The sequence below is a fragment of the Martes martes genome (assembly GCF_963455335.1).
Source record: "Martes martes genome assembly, chromosome: X".
Classification (NCBI taxonomy): domain Eukaryota; kingdom Metazoa; phylum Chordata; class Mammalia; order Carnivora; family Mustelidae; genus Martes; species Martes martes.
This window is the reverse complement of record NC_137897.1, coordinates 18,299,273-18,317,972: the sequence shown is the minus strand read 5'-3', so window position 1 is coordinate 18,317,972 and position 18,700 is coordinate 18,299,273. Positions and strand designations below refer to the sequence as shown.

Here is an 18,700-nt window from a genome sequence, read left to right as displayed (position 1 = left end):
GAGCAAGGGATGCTGGGCAAAACCCCCCTTTCACGGAGGAGCCTAGTATTTCTTTCCTGGAGAACACAGAAAGAAGATAGGGAGCATTGTTTTTTAGGTATCTGATGACTTGGAAAACATTAATCTTGGAAATCAGCACAGTGGTTCTTATTAACTACCATTTTATTATGCAAATTGCTGCGTTTAGGAATTTAGCTCAATGTCATGAATAATAAAAGGAGGTAACAGGGGCACCTGGCTGGCTCAGGAGAGGAGGACCCTTGATCTCAGGGTGGTGAGTTCGAGCCCCAAGTTGGGTGTAGCTTTACTGGCAGATACAGCTTTAAAAAGGAGGAAGTCAAATTTACCTAAGGCTGTCTCTTCCTCATGCTTCTTGGTAGTTTCATTTTCAGTTCTGGAGAAAGCTTTTGTTTACCACCCCATTTTAGGCACTATTGTTTAAAATAGAAACCCATTCTGGTACCACAGTACCATAGACTGGTGCTCCAGTTAAACCTTCCCTGATTGGGACCCACACCCACCTCCAGCCTTTTCATTTGCACATTTCCTGTAAAAATGTTGGTTCACTCCTGCCTGATTAGCAAAGCGACCCATTTTCCCCTTCGGAATGGGATTCTGGGTGGGATGAGGTTGTTCGGGCAAGGTATGTGCCACCCCTCCATCCTGTCTCTGCCTTTTACGTGGGTAACCATTGGGCTTATTTGTTGTGGACTTCGCTTGCTAACCTGGTTCTCAGCTCTTGAAAATTCTGTCAGATGAAGTGTCCAGTGTCACCAGCGTCAAGTCATTTTATACGCTGCTACCTATAAACCTACGGAACTCAACTGGCTTCTTTCCAGACTTTGAGAACAGCTCATGACCACTTTAAATTGGGTTAAAAACTGTTTTTCAATAATTGTAAGGTTATCGAGTTACGTTTCTTGGTCATTTTTATTTCACGTTCAACAGCAAGAGAAATGTCTTGAGAAATAAAAGATTAGTAAAAATGCTAATACCAATTAAATCAAAGGGCAGTTTATTAAAAAAAAAAGAATCAAAACAGAAACTCTAAGTACCAGTGTGTACATTGTACACATTTAAATGACTCACAAGAATGAAGTTTTTTTCATATACAAGAAGATCATACCACCTTGTTTATCAAAAGATGTTCAAGGAGAAATCGGACTCCAAACTGCATACAAGATTGCCATCTTAATCAGACCGCATTTCAAACATGCAACGACGCCACTGGTAATAAAGCTTTGGAATGGGTGTTCATTCTATTATTTGACTACAAATAGGATAGAAAGCAAGATCAGTTGAGAATTTAATCTAAAATAGAATGGAAGCTGTCACTGTCTGCATCAGCACTCCTCACTCCTCTGCTGCCATTTTGAGCAAGTACTCCTTGTCGATCTTGAAGAGTCTCCATCCCTCTTCGCTGGACAGATCAGAAGCACCTCTTCTTTTGTAGAAGTTGATAGATGGTTCGTTCCATTCTGCTACCAAGAAGTGCATGCTGCTGCAGCGACATTTCATCGCAACCTGTTGTAACGGGAGAGTGAAACAAACTCGGTGACATTTCACCTGCTTTCCAAGACCCGATCTGATCTGGTCATTAACATAACTCAATAACACTAACAAATTTGGAAACCAAACCAACTCTCTCCCGAACCAAAACGTACCTGGCTTAGATTCTTCAGGATTTCTGATCCTATGCCAAAGCCTAAAGGGAAGAGAAGTACCGTTTAAAAAGCTGTCTTTAGGACTTTAAGCCCTGGTTTCTCTTTAGAGCAAACCCCTCCTCCTAAACTCAGCCATACCTCTATAATCACTCATTACGAAGAAGTCCTCAAGATACAAGAGTTTGCCAATCCATGGGTCATAGGTAAAGTAGTACATGGCGAAACCCACAACGCTGTGTCCTGTAATAAGAGTATCACATGAGATGTGGACGAAAAGCAACCCATAAAAGTTGTAGCTGCAAAATCGGAAGCCTATTGTAGGTTTTAAAAAATTGACATGCATGTATTACAGAAATAAGTAGCCACTGAATCGGGACTGATTTTTATGCTAGAGCAGTCCAGGCCACCGTTGGATGATCTCACTGTTCTCAGGACATGTATTTGCAAAAAGCACACATTAGGACTAGCTGAAGCGAGGCTAAAATCATGGACTGGCCATTCTGCAACCTGCTGGATCTCACCCTCAGGAAGTGAGAATGCTTTTATTACTTGCCAGAGCAAGACTGCTATAGTCTTAAACTAAACACACACATTATTCACATCCTACTGATATATTGGTATGTTGACTTGGGAATAAGTTGGGTTTACACGGCAGTTCAGAATAGTAAATATTTGTAGTTGAAACTCTGCTTCCTTAAGGTCAGGACATCAGGCCAAAAGTGCAATGTTTAATTTCAGAACTTGCCTTCCAATTCACAGCTTTTCAATTTGCTCTCCCCAGTTTTAAGCCAGAAGAAGCAGAGGTACCCAGAAACTGGTATTATATAACATCTACGTACCTCCAAAAAGTACCTCATCCCTTATGTTTTCTGTTCATTTCTTCTAGCTTGGGGAAGAGACTTCAGAAAAAAAAATGAAGCACCCACCCAAACAACTTCCCCTTTTAGCTCTGTCTTCTGACCAGTCAACAGGGACCAGCAAAAAATAAAACAATCTGACTCCCTCTTATAGGGTGTCTTCAATTTCAAATGGAGGCCAAGGTTTCAAATTAAACTTTCTAGCCATTTTATAGTCCTTTGCAAACACAGGAAGAGAGTACACTGGAGTTTCTGATCTACCGTGTTTCAAGTGTGTGATAATAGGACCTTACCTCATTTATCATGATCATCTACTTTATTGTGTAAAGGATCTTTTAGTTACCTCCCCGCCCATCCATGTACACGGAAGGGCCATGTACATGGCGAAGCTAGAGACTGTAACCTGAAGATTGGGACAAATTAAAGAAAAAAATGTGATTTAACATAATTACAAAAAAGGTTACGTTAGGGTCAAACAAGAACCATTTATGAAACTGAATTACAACAAATGACATTATACCTAACTCTTCCGGGTCTCCACAGCACTCTGATACTTACTTAAACAGCTCTTTCAACCCGCCCTATTATTATGTGCAGCACATCTATTTTCTTTTTCCTCAGTAGTTTGAACACTGGCTATTGTTTCTGGCCAATTTCTCAGTAACTTTGGCTTGTGTCGTCAGTGGTTCTACACCAGGGACACTACGCGTTTTCTAAAACACTTGGTGTTTGGCTTCTGGAAGGGGAGGGCGGTTACCTTCCGGAGACTGGTGCTCCTTGGGCACTTCTGCAACCAGGCAGTGGTAGAAAGGGTGCTCTCCGAAACCATCCTCTAGTAGATCTGCAACAAGGGGCAGCAAGGACACACAGTGATGGCCTCGGTGAAGAGGACAAGGACCCGACACCCTAAACCCGCCCAGCTACGGTCGCGTTACCTTTTTCAGTTAACACTACTTGGTCTTCCATGTATTCGTATTTAGCCAGTTCCTGGGGCGATGCGCATGGGAAAAGAGAGAGAGAAGTAGAACACTCAGTGAGGCCCGGACGCAACCAGCTCACTGGGAATGGGGTGCGCGAGGCGGCGATTAGTCCCCAGATTACGGCCCGGCCGAGGCCGGGGGAGGCTGGCGGAGAGAGGGGCTCCTGCGGGAGCCGCCCCCTACCTCCCACCCCCCGCCCCCGGAGGAGCACGGGCCTTCCGCTACCTTGATCAGCCGCAGGATGTCACTGCAGTCGGCGGCGGTGGCCGGGCGGATCACGAATTTAGCCATTTTCGTCTTTTGCTTTTCTTCCCTTTGCGGACCAGGCCCCTGTACTTGAACAGCAGGAGGAGGTGGTTCCTCATTCGTCTCCCGGGAGCGTTCTCTTCTCAGTCAGGCTGGCACCATGACCCGGCGGACCTCGGTATAGGACAGAAAAGCTACACCGAATTGCGACTAAACCTGCGCGCTCTAGCGGCCGCTGGGTCCCGCTTTTTAGCGCAAAGAAGCCCCGCCTCCGACCGTGAAGCGGAGGCACCTCGTCCAATGAGGCCGCGACCGCCCCCCTCTTCCGGGCGCCGCCTTCTCTTCCGGGCTTCCGTGTGAACTCGGCGGGTGCGGGCGGGGCGCGGGCGCTGAGGTGCGTCGCGGGGTTCTCTCGGGGCGCCCTCTAGCGGCGCCTCTAAGGCCTTCCCGGAAACCCGACTATAGTCTGCGCGTCACCCAGGCACCTTCTCAAAGGGAGAAGAGGAGTTCCTCTTGTGAACGCTGGACGGTGACCTTGCCGTTTATTCCTTGGCCGGCCGGGAAGTGAACCTCAGGAGAGCCAGACTTGGGCAACATGGGGGTTAGAGCAGCGGTTTTCTAAAGTGTGGGGCGGGGCACCCTTTCGGTCCCAAGGTCCTTTCAGAGAGTGTGTGTCAAAACTAGTTTCATAACAGTAAGACGTCATTGGCCTTTTTCGTTCTTGCTGGAATTTTCCAGAGGCGGCCTGATGTGTGAGTGATGAAGTCATTGATTGCTCTGATGACTAATGTACTGTGTGCTTGTATATTCTTGTGTTTTTTAAAATTTCCTAAGGTAAACTATTTGGATTCCTTTTTTTAAAAAAAAGATTTTATTTAAAGTAGGCAGAGCAGCAGGCAGAGATACAGGGGGAAGCAGGCGCCCCACCGAACAGAGAGCCGGACGCGGGACCCGATTCCAGGACTCCGAGATCATGACCCGAGCTGAAGGCAGAGGCTTAACCCACTGAGCCACCCAGGCGCCCCAACTATATGGATTCCTTAATAATTTTTGTTTCATACTTGTAATTTTTAGAGTTGACACACTGTTTTCTTTCTTACTTTTTTTCCTTCTTTGTTAAATCTCTGACCTTCCTTGTGGAAACATTGTCCCGCCTGACGTACACTCTTCACAATTTCCCTCAGGAAAGATCTGCTTTTGAAAAACTTTCTCCTTTCCTTGTCTAAATATGTCTTCAATTCATCTTAAAATTCTTGAAGGATTTATTTCACTGCTTACAGAATTTGAGATTGGAAGTTATTTTCTTTCCGCCTAGTGATGATGTCAGATTATCTTCTGGCTTCCATTGCTGTTGGAAGTTGTTGTAATCCCTACTTGCTCCATCCTATGTGCTTCTTTTTTTCCCCTTTTCTTTAACTTTTCATTTTGAAATAATTACAAATTTATGGAATGTGTGATGACATTGCTCTGGTGACTAAAGGAATGTGTGTTTTGTGTATTCTTATGTTAAAAGAATTTTCAAAGATAAGCTTTTTGGATTCTTCAGTGGTTTTTAAATGTCCTGAGAGCAAAATGTTTGAGAACATTTGAATTAGAGTATAGCTATTTCCTGATTGTACCCACTGGAGTAAGTATTCAAGCCTCTTGCAGATGCAGTTTTTCTTTTACAGCCCACCATCCCAGACAGCCTGTGAGGGCTTACTTTGGCCCCCCTGCCCCGGTTCCAGGATGAGTCAAAGCATGAAAGGGGCCCACAGGGTTCTCAGTCCATAGAATAAGAGGTGAACTATCATCAGATGACACCCCCCCCCCAAACATTCAACAAGTGATTCTCTGCCTTTCCTAGCAATATCCTGTATGTAAAAAAGAAAGCAAAAGTAGACTCTTTGTTACCCTTCCCACCCTCTGGGGATGTTGCAAAGTGACTCACCCAGGAGTTTATGAAACGTCTTTCTCTGAGATCTTTAAAAATAGCATTGATTCTCATCTGCCTAAGCCACTCAGATAGTGTCTATCCTGACACTGTGACATATGGATGACCATTTACAGACCCTTCCCTACTCTGTTTGGATCTAACTTGTGGGAGGAGCTACAAGAGCGCGTTACCTTTGTGTTTACTGATAACAGTAAATTAGACCTCCATGACTAAGCACTAATGAGAGCTGCCTCCTTCGTTGAAGCAATACCAAGGCTGTTTTCAGTTTGGGTTCCTTAGTTTTTCAGAATGATTGTTTCATTAAAGTTTGTTTCATTTTTATCTATGAATTCTGTTTTTCCAGTTTAAATTTCATGCTTTTATGCTCCACTTTGCCATTATGGCAAGAAGAGCCTATTCTTTTTTTTTTTCTTTTTTTAAGATTTTATTTTTTTAAGTAATCTCTCCATCCTATCTGGGCCTTGAACTCACAACTGGGAGACTGAGAGTCATGGGCTCCACCAACTGAGTCAGCCAGGTGCCCCAAGAAGAACTTATTATGAAAAGCATATGGGTTTTTTAAAAGCCCCAGAAACAAAAAGGACTCATTGTGATTGTATTTGTGTACATGTAGAAGCTTAGAACCATAAGAAATTTGAATTTTCTTATGGTGGTGAACAAGTTAGGCTTTTCCATTGTCAGGAATAGATACAATGGATGACTGATGTTACTCTTGATACTGGAATTTATATTTAAACTGCATAAAAAGGGGAACCTGGGTGGCTCGGTGGGTTAAGGCCTCTGCCTTCGGCTCAGGTCATGATCCCAGGGTCCTGGGATCGAGTCCCGCATCAGGCTCTCTGCTCCTCTCTCTCTGCCTGCCTCTCTGCCTACTTGTGATCTCTCTGTCAAATAAATAAATAAAATCTTAAAAAAAAATAAACTGCATAAAAAGGGATTAACTGGAAAACTTTGATTTGGTTAATGAGTCAACACATCAACAAGTACTTATTGAGTCTTGTGCTAGGAACTTGGAAGTTATAAAGGAGGATTAAGTTTTGAAACCAGCCCTCAGGGTATACAGTTTATCTTTAGAGATGTGTATGAGTTTACTGTAACAGAATTAAGGTTTGTGAGAAAGAATTCCAGTAAAACTGGGGAGGTCTTAGTTTGGGTAGAGTAGGAGGAAGGGAAACCACCAAAGCAAGGGGGGGGGATGTGGGGAGGGTAGTGTTTTATATTCATTGTCTCATTTGATCTCTACAACTGTCTTGTGAAATAGGTGATATTAGCTCCATCTTTACAACTGAGAAAATTGGAGACTCTGAAGGGTTACAAAATTGCCAATGCTAGGAAGTGATAGAGCCAGGAAAGAAGGAATTAGGTTGATTTCCATGCCAAAGTGAAGCTGTCCAAGCTGCCCTGTTGAACTATTATGGAAAGTGTCAGGGTTTTCTTTTTCTGTTTATAAAGGTAAGACATATTCATTAAGAAAATTGGAGCATGGCAGAAATACAAAAAGTTAATAAAAGTAATTCTGTTGGTAGGTTGATTTCCTTCCCATCTTTTTTTCCTGTGTACATATATATGCAGGACAGATACTTAGTTGTAGAAGATATAACATGGCCACGAATTCATTGCAGTTCCTCTCACCAAGAGGTAAAGTCTGTTTCCCCACTCCTTGAATCTGGACTGGCTTTGTGATTTGCCTCGACAAATAGAATGCAGTAGGAGTGGTAATAGACAACTAAGCAAGACCTTGAAAGATCTTAAAGCCTTCTGCTCATGCCCTCTTGGAACACTGCTGCCACCATACAAGGAAGCTTGAGCTAGCCTTCTCAAGGAGGAAAGACCTCATGAAGACAGGGGCCCAGCTGGTAGCCAGCACCAACTGCAAGATATATAAGTGAGGCCATCTTGGGCCATCTAATCCCAATTGAGTTGTCAGGTTTGACTGTGGTCATACCAGTGACCCTAAGCAAAAACCAACAGAATAACCACCTAGCTGATCACAGACCACATTATCAACTCACAGAATCATGAGCCAATAAAATAGTTGTTGAAAGCTACTAAATTTTGGGGTGGTTTGTTATACAGCAAAGGCTAACTGAAACTAGATGGCCATTTTGGTTGTTTACCTCCGGCTTCCATTATGATTGGTAGTAGTGTCAGTTCTGACTGGTCTGTGCTTTTTTGCTGTACTTTTAAAGTAGTTTAAAAATTACCTCTGTATGTGTATGTGTGTAATAATAACAAATTGGTATCCTATAACTATAATTTCTATCCTTCAGAGTAGTGTAGTGGCTTCTTAGCTGCTACAGCTTCGCATTTGGATTCCCCATCTGAGTGATTGTGTCATTTACTTAACCTTGTTAAGTCATCCTTTCTTTGTCTAGAATGAATAAATAATAAGAATATCCGTAATATGGTTAGTTGTTGTGAGGATTAAAAGAGGTAGTACATTATGAAGCTCTCAGCATAGCACCTGGCCTGTTAGCTAAATTTATTAAGTGTTAACATTTGTAGTGTATTTAAGTGTATTTAAATTTTTTAAAAAAATGTAATGGCTTCTTAGAGGTCAATTCTTTGCAATTTATTTTACCATTCTCTTGTTGAAAATTTTGGGTTTTGTTTTGTTTTAAAGATTTTATTTATTTATTTGACAGAAGAGATCACAAGCAGGCAGAGAGGCAGGCAGAAAGCCCAATGCAGAGCTCGATCCCAGGACCCTGAGACCACAACCCGAGCCGAAGGCAGAGGCTCAACCCATTGAGCCACCCAGGTGCCCCAGATTTTTTTTTTCTGATGATAAATAATGCTTTGATTAACATCTTTCCATCCAAGTTTGGCCTGGGTTTCTGATTGTTTACTTAGGAAAATTCCTAGAAGTGAAATTACTAGGTGAGCAGGGATATAATTTTGTTGATCTGAAGCCAGAGAAATGCTGTAAATTCAGGTTCCTCATTACATGAAAGTATAATTTGAGATGACTTGTCCAGATGTGCTTGCTCTAGCTCAAAGTATCTAAATTTTGCTAACATCTGTCATCTATATGCCATAGGTTATAATATTTGGGATAGACTAAAGTTTGGGTCTTCTCCAGAAGGAGTTTTCTTGCTACGTGTGGGTGACACCCTTTGGGATAAAGGTAATAAAACAACTAGCTCCAGGAAAACACCTTGTTTTGGCCCAAGATTTTCTTTTCTTTTTCTAATCTTTTTCTTTATTTGAGAAATTATATGTTCCAGGATCTGGAAATCTATTTCTTCTTTAGGGATGGACCATCAAAAGTATAAGACTTCTCTTTGTAAATGTAAAGTATTGTGTTACTTTAGGCTGCAGTTAAGAGGCTGGTCAGTAATAAGTGAGATATCCATCAGGACTCTTGTTTGCAAGTGATAGTACCTGATTCTAACTGGCTTAGACAAAAGGGAGATTCACTGCTCACCACAAGGAGCACAGGTATGACTGAAACTAGTACTTTGTGGTACAGTCTAAAATATAGTGAACAAGAGGAAAGATCAGGGCTCATGTTTCCCAGAAAAGCATCTTCTCCTTTTGAGTAATTACACCCAAACGTAAATGTAAACTACACCCAAATACATGGTTCTCCTTGGCAGTGGTGGGGGGCTGCCAATCACAGCATGCCACTTGCTTTGTCAATATTCTGATCCAAGCCATGCCATTCAGTGTCTTTTCTCATTGGCACCGAGAAAGTACTTTCATTTCTGCTGGCACATCAGGGAAGACGTGGAGATCTGAGACAATGTCTTCAACCTGCCAGGGAAGACTGACCACATTTGAGTTTCTGGCTCGGCTTAGCCACAGATGGGATGGCCTGCATGTTTCCAACTACCCCCATTGCTTATTTTTGTCCATCTCACACACATACCCCCCATACCCACGTCTACCACTTTACATACTTGCAAGGAAAAAGGGAGCCAAAAGGCCAGAAAGTCTCCATTCCACTCACTTTACAAAGAAGTGGAAATAAGAATCTCCTTGGCCAAAGAGAAAGGTTGGGAGTGGTAGATACTATTCAGGAACGTGCAGAAATAGGAGTGATCATACTTGAAATCCCGTGGATGTGCCAAGTTCTGCTCATTTCTGACCCTTGCCACAAGGAATGCCTACAACAAACCGAGGAATGAGAAGCCATTATCATTAGACGGAGGCAGAAACATTCCCATGTTATAACGAGATATCCTAAGCCTCCCTATGTGTTTATAAGATGAGATCTATAAATTTACCATCCTAGTTTAACCTATCCCAGGCTATTACTGTTGCATTCCATGGGGCTCTCGCTGAAGATCATTAAGAATTATGGCAGAGAGAGACCACTGAGACCCTGGGGTTGAACTTTAAGATGTGTTATCATGACTCTTTTTTCCCCCTTTCTTGGCAATTGTGTTAAATCTGCAGCAGTTACCTCCTGGAAACAAGATGTAGAGGCTGAGTGACTTTCAAGCAAAGATGTAGACATATTCCAAGTCTCTGAATGTTTATGGCTTAAGATTGTTCTTGTTGGCCCAAGGGTCATTACTTTCCACCATGAACCCCCCTTTTTTTTCAGAGTTCCACAATAGCAAGGCAGTTATTTGGAAGCGAGTTTTTTATACCATCCCTTTTGTATTAGTTATCTTTTGCCACATAACAACTGACCACAGACATAGTGGCTTAAATTGCATACATTTATTATTGCAGTTTCTATAGGCTGGGAGTCCAGGCATGGCTTAGCTGGTTCCTCTACTCAAGGCATCAGCTGGACTGTAGTCTTGTGTGGGAGTATGGCTAAAGAAGAATCCACTTACAAGTTCAAGTTGTTGGCATTGGTGGAATTCATTTCCTTGACTGAGGACGCTGGCTTCTTACTGGCTGTTGGTTGAGGCCACCTGTGGTTTCTAGAAGCTGCCTGCAGTTCCTTATCACTTAGGCTTACGCAGATGGCCATCTCCTTCATCAAGCCAACAAGGAGAGTCTACAGAGTAGACTGTTAGCAAGATAGTCTTTTCTTTTAATTGTGAAAAAACTCCCACATAACATAAAGTTTACCATCTTACCATTTTTAACCATTTGTACAATACCATAGTATTAACTGTATGCATACTATTGTATAACAAATCTCTAGCAGTTTTTCATCTTGCAAAACTGAAACTCTACACCTATTGAATATCTTCTCATTTCCCCCTCCGCCTGACACCTCGTAACAACCATTCTGCTTTCTGACTCTGAGTTTAGCTACTATAGATACCTCATATACGTGAATCATACACTGTCTTTTTGTGACTGGCTTATTTCACTTGGCATAATGTCCTCAAGTTTTATCCATGTTGTGGCCTATGATCAAACTTCCTTCTTTTTTTTTTTTCAAAGATTTTATTTGTCAGAGAGAGAGAGAGAGAGAGAGAGCGCATAAGCAGGGGGAGAGGCAGAGGAAGGAGAAGCAGACTCCCTGCTGAGCAAGGAGGCTGATGCAGACTCGGTCCCTTGGACCCTGGGATCATGACCTGAGCTGAAGGCAGATGCTTAATGACTGAGCCACCCAGAAGCCCCCAAACTTCCTTCTTTTTAAAAGTTGAATAATATTCCATTGTGTGTGTGTGTGTGTGTGTGTGTGCGCGCGCGCGCGTGTCTGTATGTAAGTTTCACTAATTTCATTTTTTTAAGTCTTTTTTAAATTCCAGTTAGTTAACATACAGTGTAATATTAGTTTCCGGCATACACTATAGTGATTCTACACTTCCGTACATCACCCGGTGCTCATCAGGACAAGTGCCCTCCTTATCCCCATCTCCTGTTTCACCCACTCCTCCCACCCACCTCCCCTCTGGTAGCCAGCAGTGTGTTCTCTATGGTTAAGAGTCTGTTTTTTGGTTTCTCTCTCTCTGTCTCTCTCTTCCCTCTTTGCTCGTTTGTTTTGTTTCTTAAAGTTCACATGTGAGTGCGATCATATGATATGATAGGATTTATTTTTGTTTTCATTTTTGGGGGGATAGTGATCATCCTAACAGGGGTGAGGTGATAGCTTACTGTGATTTTGATGTGCGGTTCCCTGATGATTATGTTGAGCATCTTTTCATATGCTTTTTGGCCATTTGTATATCTTCAGTGGAGAAATGTCCATTTCAGTTCTTTGGCCATTTTTAAACCGGTTATTTGTTTCTTGATGGTTGAGCTGTAGGAGTTCCTTCTGTATTCCGGATATTAACCTCTTATCAGACACGCGATTGGAAAATATTTTCTCCCATTCCTTAGGTTGCACTTTCACTCTGTGGATTGTTTCCTTTGAGGTGCAGATGTTTTTAAGTTTGACGTTGTCCCGTTTGTCTAGTTTTGCTTTTGTTGCCTGGCAAGAGAGCGTTTTACAGAATGTAACATGATCATGGGAGTGACACGGTGTCACCCTTACCATAGTCTCTTGGGTAAAAGCAAGTCACAGGTGCTGCCTGGGCACAGTGGAGAGGCGCGCGCAGAAGCATGAGCATCGGGAGGCCGGATCGCGGAGGCCACCTTGAGGTCAGTCTACGTTGAAAGGTTGAAAGGTCCGCAAAAGCCCGTTTGTTATTTAACATTTAACAAACATTTATTAAGCACTGTGCTTGGGGAATATGAAAGAAACGTGGCTGAGTCCCTGCTCGCCAGGGCCTCACAGTTAAACATTACAGGTTCTAGTCGTGGATGAAAAGGACCCAGCCTCCTAGAGAAAAGGGACAGGAACCGCCAGAACTGAGGGGGCAGCTACACGGTGTGTCACCCATTCAGTGTCACCTTCCTCCTCTAAGCCACACTCCCTCTCTTCCCTTCTGAAGTCCTGTCTGAAGGGAAGACTGCTTACTGCCAACCACTCAGCTCAGGGATCAAGGCTCTAACTCCTCATAAATACGTAGGAAAGCTGCAGAGTGCGGTCAGCCATCCTTAGGCCGCCGTTCAAAGTATCAGCTCTTTGAATCTGGGTATGGAGGTTACCCGGGAAGAAGATCATAGGAAATAATTGCCTGTTAGTGCACAAAGTATAAGACACCCCCTCTTTTCCCTGTGGCCCCTGGGTACATGCAATAGATTTGCAAGTTCAGAATCCTGCTTACCAATCTTTGTACCATTCATAAACTGGCAATTAGGTGTTAACTGTGAATTCAGGAAAATAGAGGATACTTCAAAGAAGGAAGGGCAAGGGAGTGAACTCCACCCAAGCAGCGTCTGTCTGACTTGAGGAACAAGGAACAGACCCATGTTCTGGCCCTTATGTGAGCGGATGTTGGGCATATTGTGCCAGAGACACCAAAGGTTATTACCTGAGTGCTGGTTCTGGAGGTAGAGGGGAAGGGGGTGAGTCATTCCTTTTGAAGAAATGATGGAGGTAGGAGAAAGAGGACAAGAACATCAAAAGGGGACCCAAGACCATAGGATTGAAAGAATTATAATACATTTTAAGGTCTCCTTAAAAGATTAATTATAGCAGAGTGCATAGGAGAGGAAGAAATCAGGTCTGCGACTAGACTTTCTTACTGCCTATTATGAGTGGCATGCCTTGCTTGGCATTTTGTGGATGTGATTTCATGTAGTCTTGCTTACTATGTACTATAACTGATTTTTTTTAACATATGTTCTGTTTTGTCATCTAGATTTTATTAAATTAAAAAGATATTTGTTGTTGTTCTTCAAAAAAAGGTTAATTATACATTTCCATTCCAGAGCTTCAGGGAAAACTGGGAATAAAATTAGCCATTTAAATGAAACTGCCCTGGATGAATGTAATCTGGAATAATATGTTCTCTTTTTTTTTTCTTTAAGGCTCTCCAACCTCTACTGTTGAGATTTCTGCCACCATAGAAGCACAGAATGGTGGTTGTTCACTAGTACAAATTTCTTACCTAATAGCTAAGAAAACTGAAGCCCAGAGAGGGTAAAGCACTTGTCCAAGGTCACACAGCTAGAAGGTGGCCGAGTCAGAAATACAGCTCAGGTCTCCTGATTCTAAGTCAAGAGATCTTTTACTATACCTCACAGATCTTATAGCAAAAGTGGAAAATTAAGAGACTGTATTAAATACTGTCCCGAGGCTGGAGCTCAGGCGGAAAACTGTGAACATTCCATGCATTGGTCCACTGCTCACAAATTAAGTTTCACTGGCACATGCCTTGTTTTAATTACAGCAAAGAATGCTTGGCCTTGACAGTTCCTCTCCTCAATTTCTTCCTTTTCCTAAGCCTTCCTCCTCTGCCTTGCACTCCTGTCCCCTGTCCCAAGGACAGGACTGGTGAGTAGGACTCTGCAGTATGGATCAGGAACCCTACAGCCTGAGACAAGTAAACAATCAACTTGCGAGGAGACCCATGCCACCCCATGAGGATGCAAGCAGCTGCCCCCATCCAGACTTCTTCGCAGGAGAATTCTAGAGGCCACAGGGCTTTGTGTTCATGGAGGATTCCCCTCTGAACATCTCGCCGGTGAATCTGGGGCATGACACTCTCATCATTCTTTCTGAGATGAGTGCTAACCCAGTACTCCCTTCCAGATAGAGTACACACATACCATCTGACAGGAGGAGTGGGTTTTTCCATCTAAGCGAGTGACTTACCGAGTGCCAACCTTTTGACATGAAACCAAAGGGCAGTTGGCTCTGTAAGTACTTTTTTTAAAAAGGTGTATTTATTTATTTTTAGTAAGCTCTGCTCCCAACATGGGACTTAAACTCACAAGCCTGAGATCAGAGGAGTTGCATGCTCCTCCCACTGAGCCAGCCAGGCGCCCCTCAGGAAGTACTTTTTGGAAGCTGGAGCTGAATGCACTGTGTGGCAGCAAAAGCAGGAAGTTCTGAGGCCAGGCAGACCTAGAGGCAAATTCCAGGGCTGCCAGTTACCAGCGGTGTGACTTCAGATGAGATTCTTGAATCTCAGTTGTGCTCATCTGGAATATGGAGTTAAATATTTCCTCCTCCTATGATTGTAAATATTAAATAGTGTTTTAGTAAAAACCATTAATAGAGTGCTTAGAATAAAGTAGGTACCCTCTAAATGTTTATTCCTTTTTTCTTTTTTTCCCCCAAGACTCCATTCATTTACTTGACAGAGAGATAGAGAGCACAAGTAGGCAAAGTGCAGGCAGAGGGAGAGGGAGAAGCAAGCTCTCCACTGATGACCCAATGCGGGTCTCGATCCCAGGACCCTGGGATCATGACCTGGGCCGAAGGCAGCCGCTTAACCGACTGAGCAACCCAGGTGCCCCATGTTTATTCCTTTCTGTCTAGCTGGTGATATAAGAAGTGTAATGGTTTTTGGATTAGGAAGAATAATTGTGAATGGTCCAATAAGGACAGAGAAGGATTTATCTCTCAATGTATTTTTTATTCTGCCTTTATGCAGGATCATTCTCTTATTTCATGAAGCTTTGACCTTCCTCATGAATAGTACTTGTGCAATGATTCTGTTAACATTTGCCAACCAATGAGGCCTGCCTCAGTGGCCATAGAATCAGGAATCATTACAGAGGCTGGGTAATTAGTATTGTATTCCCTATTGTACTCTGCCTGCAGTATTTTATCTGCCTGGTCAGACATCTTGTAGACAAGGTTCATTCCAGACAGATCCCCAGGATAAATTATTTACAACTCTGTCTCACTTTAGAAGTGGACCTCATCCATGACCTGATTAATATTCAACTCTAAACCATACCTGGAGATTTTTTAAAAAAGGAACAGCTTAGTGAAAATAGGAGAAAATGTTGAAAAGGCCATTATGCAGAACATATTAATTCATGCAACTTTTCCCCTTTCTCCTTTTCACAGGTATTTTACCTATAAAATAGATGGAGGGAAATTATGCAGTTACAGTGCTTAGAATCTGGGCAGGACAGCAGACAGAACAATTTCCCAAACTTTCTTTTCGGTACCTGGTCTCTGAAACCATGGTTAAAAAGAAAAAGCTGTTCAGGAGCTGTCAATAGTGGTTAAGCAACATGTTAACAGTGAAACACAATGTACAGTTTTGTAATTCTGTTGTTCAACTTCCAGATTATTCCACAGTTATTGCAAACTCTCTTCAGCATATCCAGGAATCCACATGAACCCCAAGCAACATAAACACAAACCACACTAAGACACTACAGAATTAAATTTCTGAAGACTAGGGATAAGGAGAAAATCTTAAAGATGAGATTAATTACTGGTTTGTCATCAAAAATAATGCTAACAAGAAGATGGTGGAACATCTTTAAAGCATTATAAGAAAAACATGGTCCTAGAATTTTATACCCAGTGGAAATGTTCTTCAAAGATGAAGGCAAAATAAAGACATTTCAGTTGAGCGAAAGCCAAGAGAATTCATCAATAGCGAACTTCTTTTTTTTTTTTTCAATAGCGAATTTCTACTACAAGCATGCTAAAGGAAGTTCTTCAGGCTAAAGGAAAAGGATACCAGATGGACACATGAATTTACACAAGGGAATGAAGAATAAATACGGTAAATATGTGGGTAATACAAGAGACATTTTTCTTGTTTTTAATATCTTTAAAAGAAAATTAACTGCTTAAAGTACAAATAATAACAGTATATTATGGGATTTATAACATTTATAGAGGTAGAATGTATGAGCACAACAGCAGAAAGAATGGGGGAGATAGGATGCAAGTATATCGTTAAAAGATTATCTTACAGGGCGCCTGGGTGGCTCAGTGGGTTGAGCCTCTGCATTTGGCTCAGGTCATGATGTCAGGGTCCTGGGATCGAGTCCCGTGTCGGGCTCTCTGCTCAGCAGGGAGCCCACTTCCCCCCCTTCTCTCTCTCTGCCTGCCTTTCTGCCAACTTGTGATCTCTCTCTGTCAAATAGATAAATAAAATCTCAAAAAAAAAAGATTATCTTACATTGTATGTTAGATGCTATAACATTCAAAGGGAGATGGTGCTAAGTTAAAGATGCATATTGTAAAGCTTAGAGCAACTACTAAAAAAAAAATTAAAAAGGTGTGGTTAATTTGTCAATAGAGGAGATAAGATGGACTCGTAAAAAATAATCCAAAGGAAGACCGGGAAAGAGGGAAAAAGGAACAAAGAACAAATAGGACAAACGGAAACACAGGGCTACTGTTGTTCCTCTATCAGGTAAGAAACCCCCAAAGGAAAAGCTTACCACATCTTGTTTTTACCTCTTGAAACTGGAATGAGATAAAGAATAAGTAAGTAAACGTGGTATCCAGACTCCCACAAATGGAATTCTATAGCTTTTGTTAATGGTAACATCAACTACATTCTGAATCCTTCAGCACGGAAATAAGTTGTTTATCTTGGTAGAAGAGATTATTTTGATTCAGAAATGCCCACAACCTGGCTGGAGTTGGAAAGATTTGAAAGAACAGGAAAAGGAGTGCTGGGAAAGGAGACCTGAGGTACTCAGTGCTGTGACAGTTGGGGTGATTGCATGATTGGGGTAGTGGAGTCAGAAACGAGTGAAGTTAGGGTAGCCTCTGAAAGTGAAATTGAGATCAAACTGTATCCCAGACCAGTTAATATTTGACTGTAAACTAATTGCATGTATTAACACACCTAGAGAGAGGTGGTGTATCTTATAATGAACTTGATCATTTTATCAGTTAGGAGTGCTTTTAACTACAGCTAAGGGAAGAGCCTACTTATAGTAGCTTAAGTCATAGAGGCTTTATTTTTTTTCTCCAAATTTTATTTTAAATTCTAGTTAGTTAACATATAGTGTGATACTGGTTTCAGGAATAGAATTTAGTGATTCATTGCTTACATACAACACCCAGCATTCATCCCAACAAGTGCCCTCCTTACCCACCATCACTCATTTAGCCCATTCTCCATGAACTTCCTTCCATCAACTTTCAGTTGGTTCTCTATAGTTGAGTCTCTTACAGTTTGCTTGGCTTTCTATTTTTTCCCACTTCCCATATGTTCATCTGTTTTGTTTCCTCAGTTTCACATATGAGTAAAATCATATTGCATTTGTCTTTGACTGACTTAGTTCACTTAACATAATACACTCTAGCTCCATCCATGTCATTGCAAATGGCAAGATTTCATTCTCTTTGATAGCTGAGTGATACGCCACCATATACATACACCATATACATATATATGTATATGTATGTATGTATGTACGTATGTATGTGTATATATATATATATACACACACACACCACATCTTCTCCAGCCATTCATCAGTTGATGGGCACTTGGGTTCTTTCCGTAGTTTCGCTATTGCTGATAATGTTGCTGTAAATATTGGGTTGTATGTAACCCTTCGAATCTGTATTTTTGTATCCTTTAGGTACATATCTCCTGGTGCAATTGCTGGATCATAGAGTAGTTCTGTTTTTAACTTTTTTTTTTGTTTTGTTTTTAACTTTTTTTAAAAAAAGAATTTATTTACTTATTTGTCAGAGAGAGAGGACACAAGCAGGGGGAGCAACAGGCAGAGGCAGGGGGAGAAGCAGACTCCCTGCTGAGCCAGGAACCTGATGAGGGACTGGAACCCAGGACCGTGGGATCATGACCTGAGCCGAAGGCAGAATTTTAACCCAGGTGTCCTTATTTTTAACTTTTTTTTTAAATTTTTTTTTTTACAGATTTTATTTATTCGTTTGACCGACAGAAAGAGATCACAAGTAGGCAGAGAGGCAGGCAGAGAGAGAGGGGGAAGCAGGCTTCTTGCCGAGCAGGGGGGCTGACACAGGGCTCAATCCCAGGACCCTGGGATCATGACCTGAGCCTAAAGCAGGGGCTTTAACCCACTGAGCCACCCAGGTGCCCCCTATTTTTAACTTTTTGAGGACCCTCCAAACTGTTCTGTAGAGTGGCTCTATCAGTTTACACTCCTACCAATAACATAAGAGGGTTCCTCTTTTCCACATCCTCACTAACATCTGTTGTTTCCTGTATTGTTAATTTTAGACATTCTGACAGTTATAGTATGATATCTCCTCATAGTTTTGATTTGTACTTCCCTGATGCTGAGTGATACTGAACATCTTTTCATGTGTCTGTTAGCCGTGTAGATGTCTTCTTTGGAAAAATGTTAATTCAT

At 42.0% G+C, this 18,700-nt stretch overlaps 1 protein-coding gene across 1 annotated transcript; it reads right to left on the bottom strand.

Annotated features, from left to right (window-relative positions):
* Positions 1–911: 911 nt before the first annotated feature.
* Positions 912–4,014, bottom strand: SAT1 (spermidine/spermine N1-acetyltransferase 1). The gene is made up of 6 exons (XM_080795225.1): positions 3,727–4,014; positions 3,457–3,508; positions 3,279–3,362; positions 1,803–1,904; positions 1,665–1,705; positions 912–1,524 (listed from the first exon to the last, which is right to left on the bottom strand). The coding sequence occupies exons 1-6, from the start codon at positions 3,790–3,792 to the stop codon at positions 1,354–1,356; spliced, it is 516 nt and encodes a 171-aa protein (XP_080651351.1). The 5' UTR covers positions 3,793–4,014; the 3' UTR covers positions 912–1,353.
* Between the last annotated feature and the right edge of the window lie 14,686 nt (positions 4,015–18,700).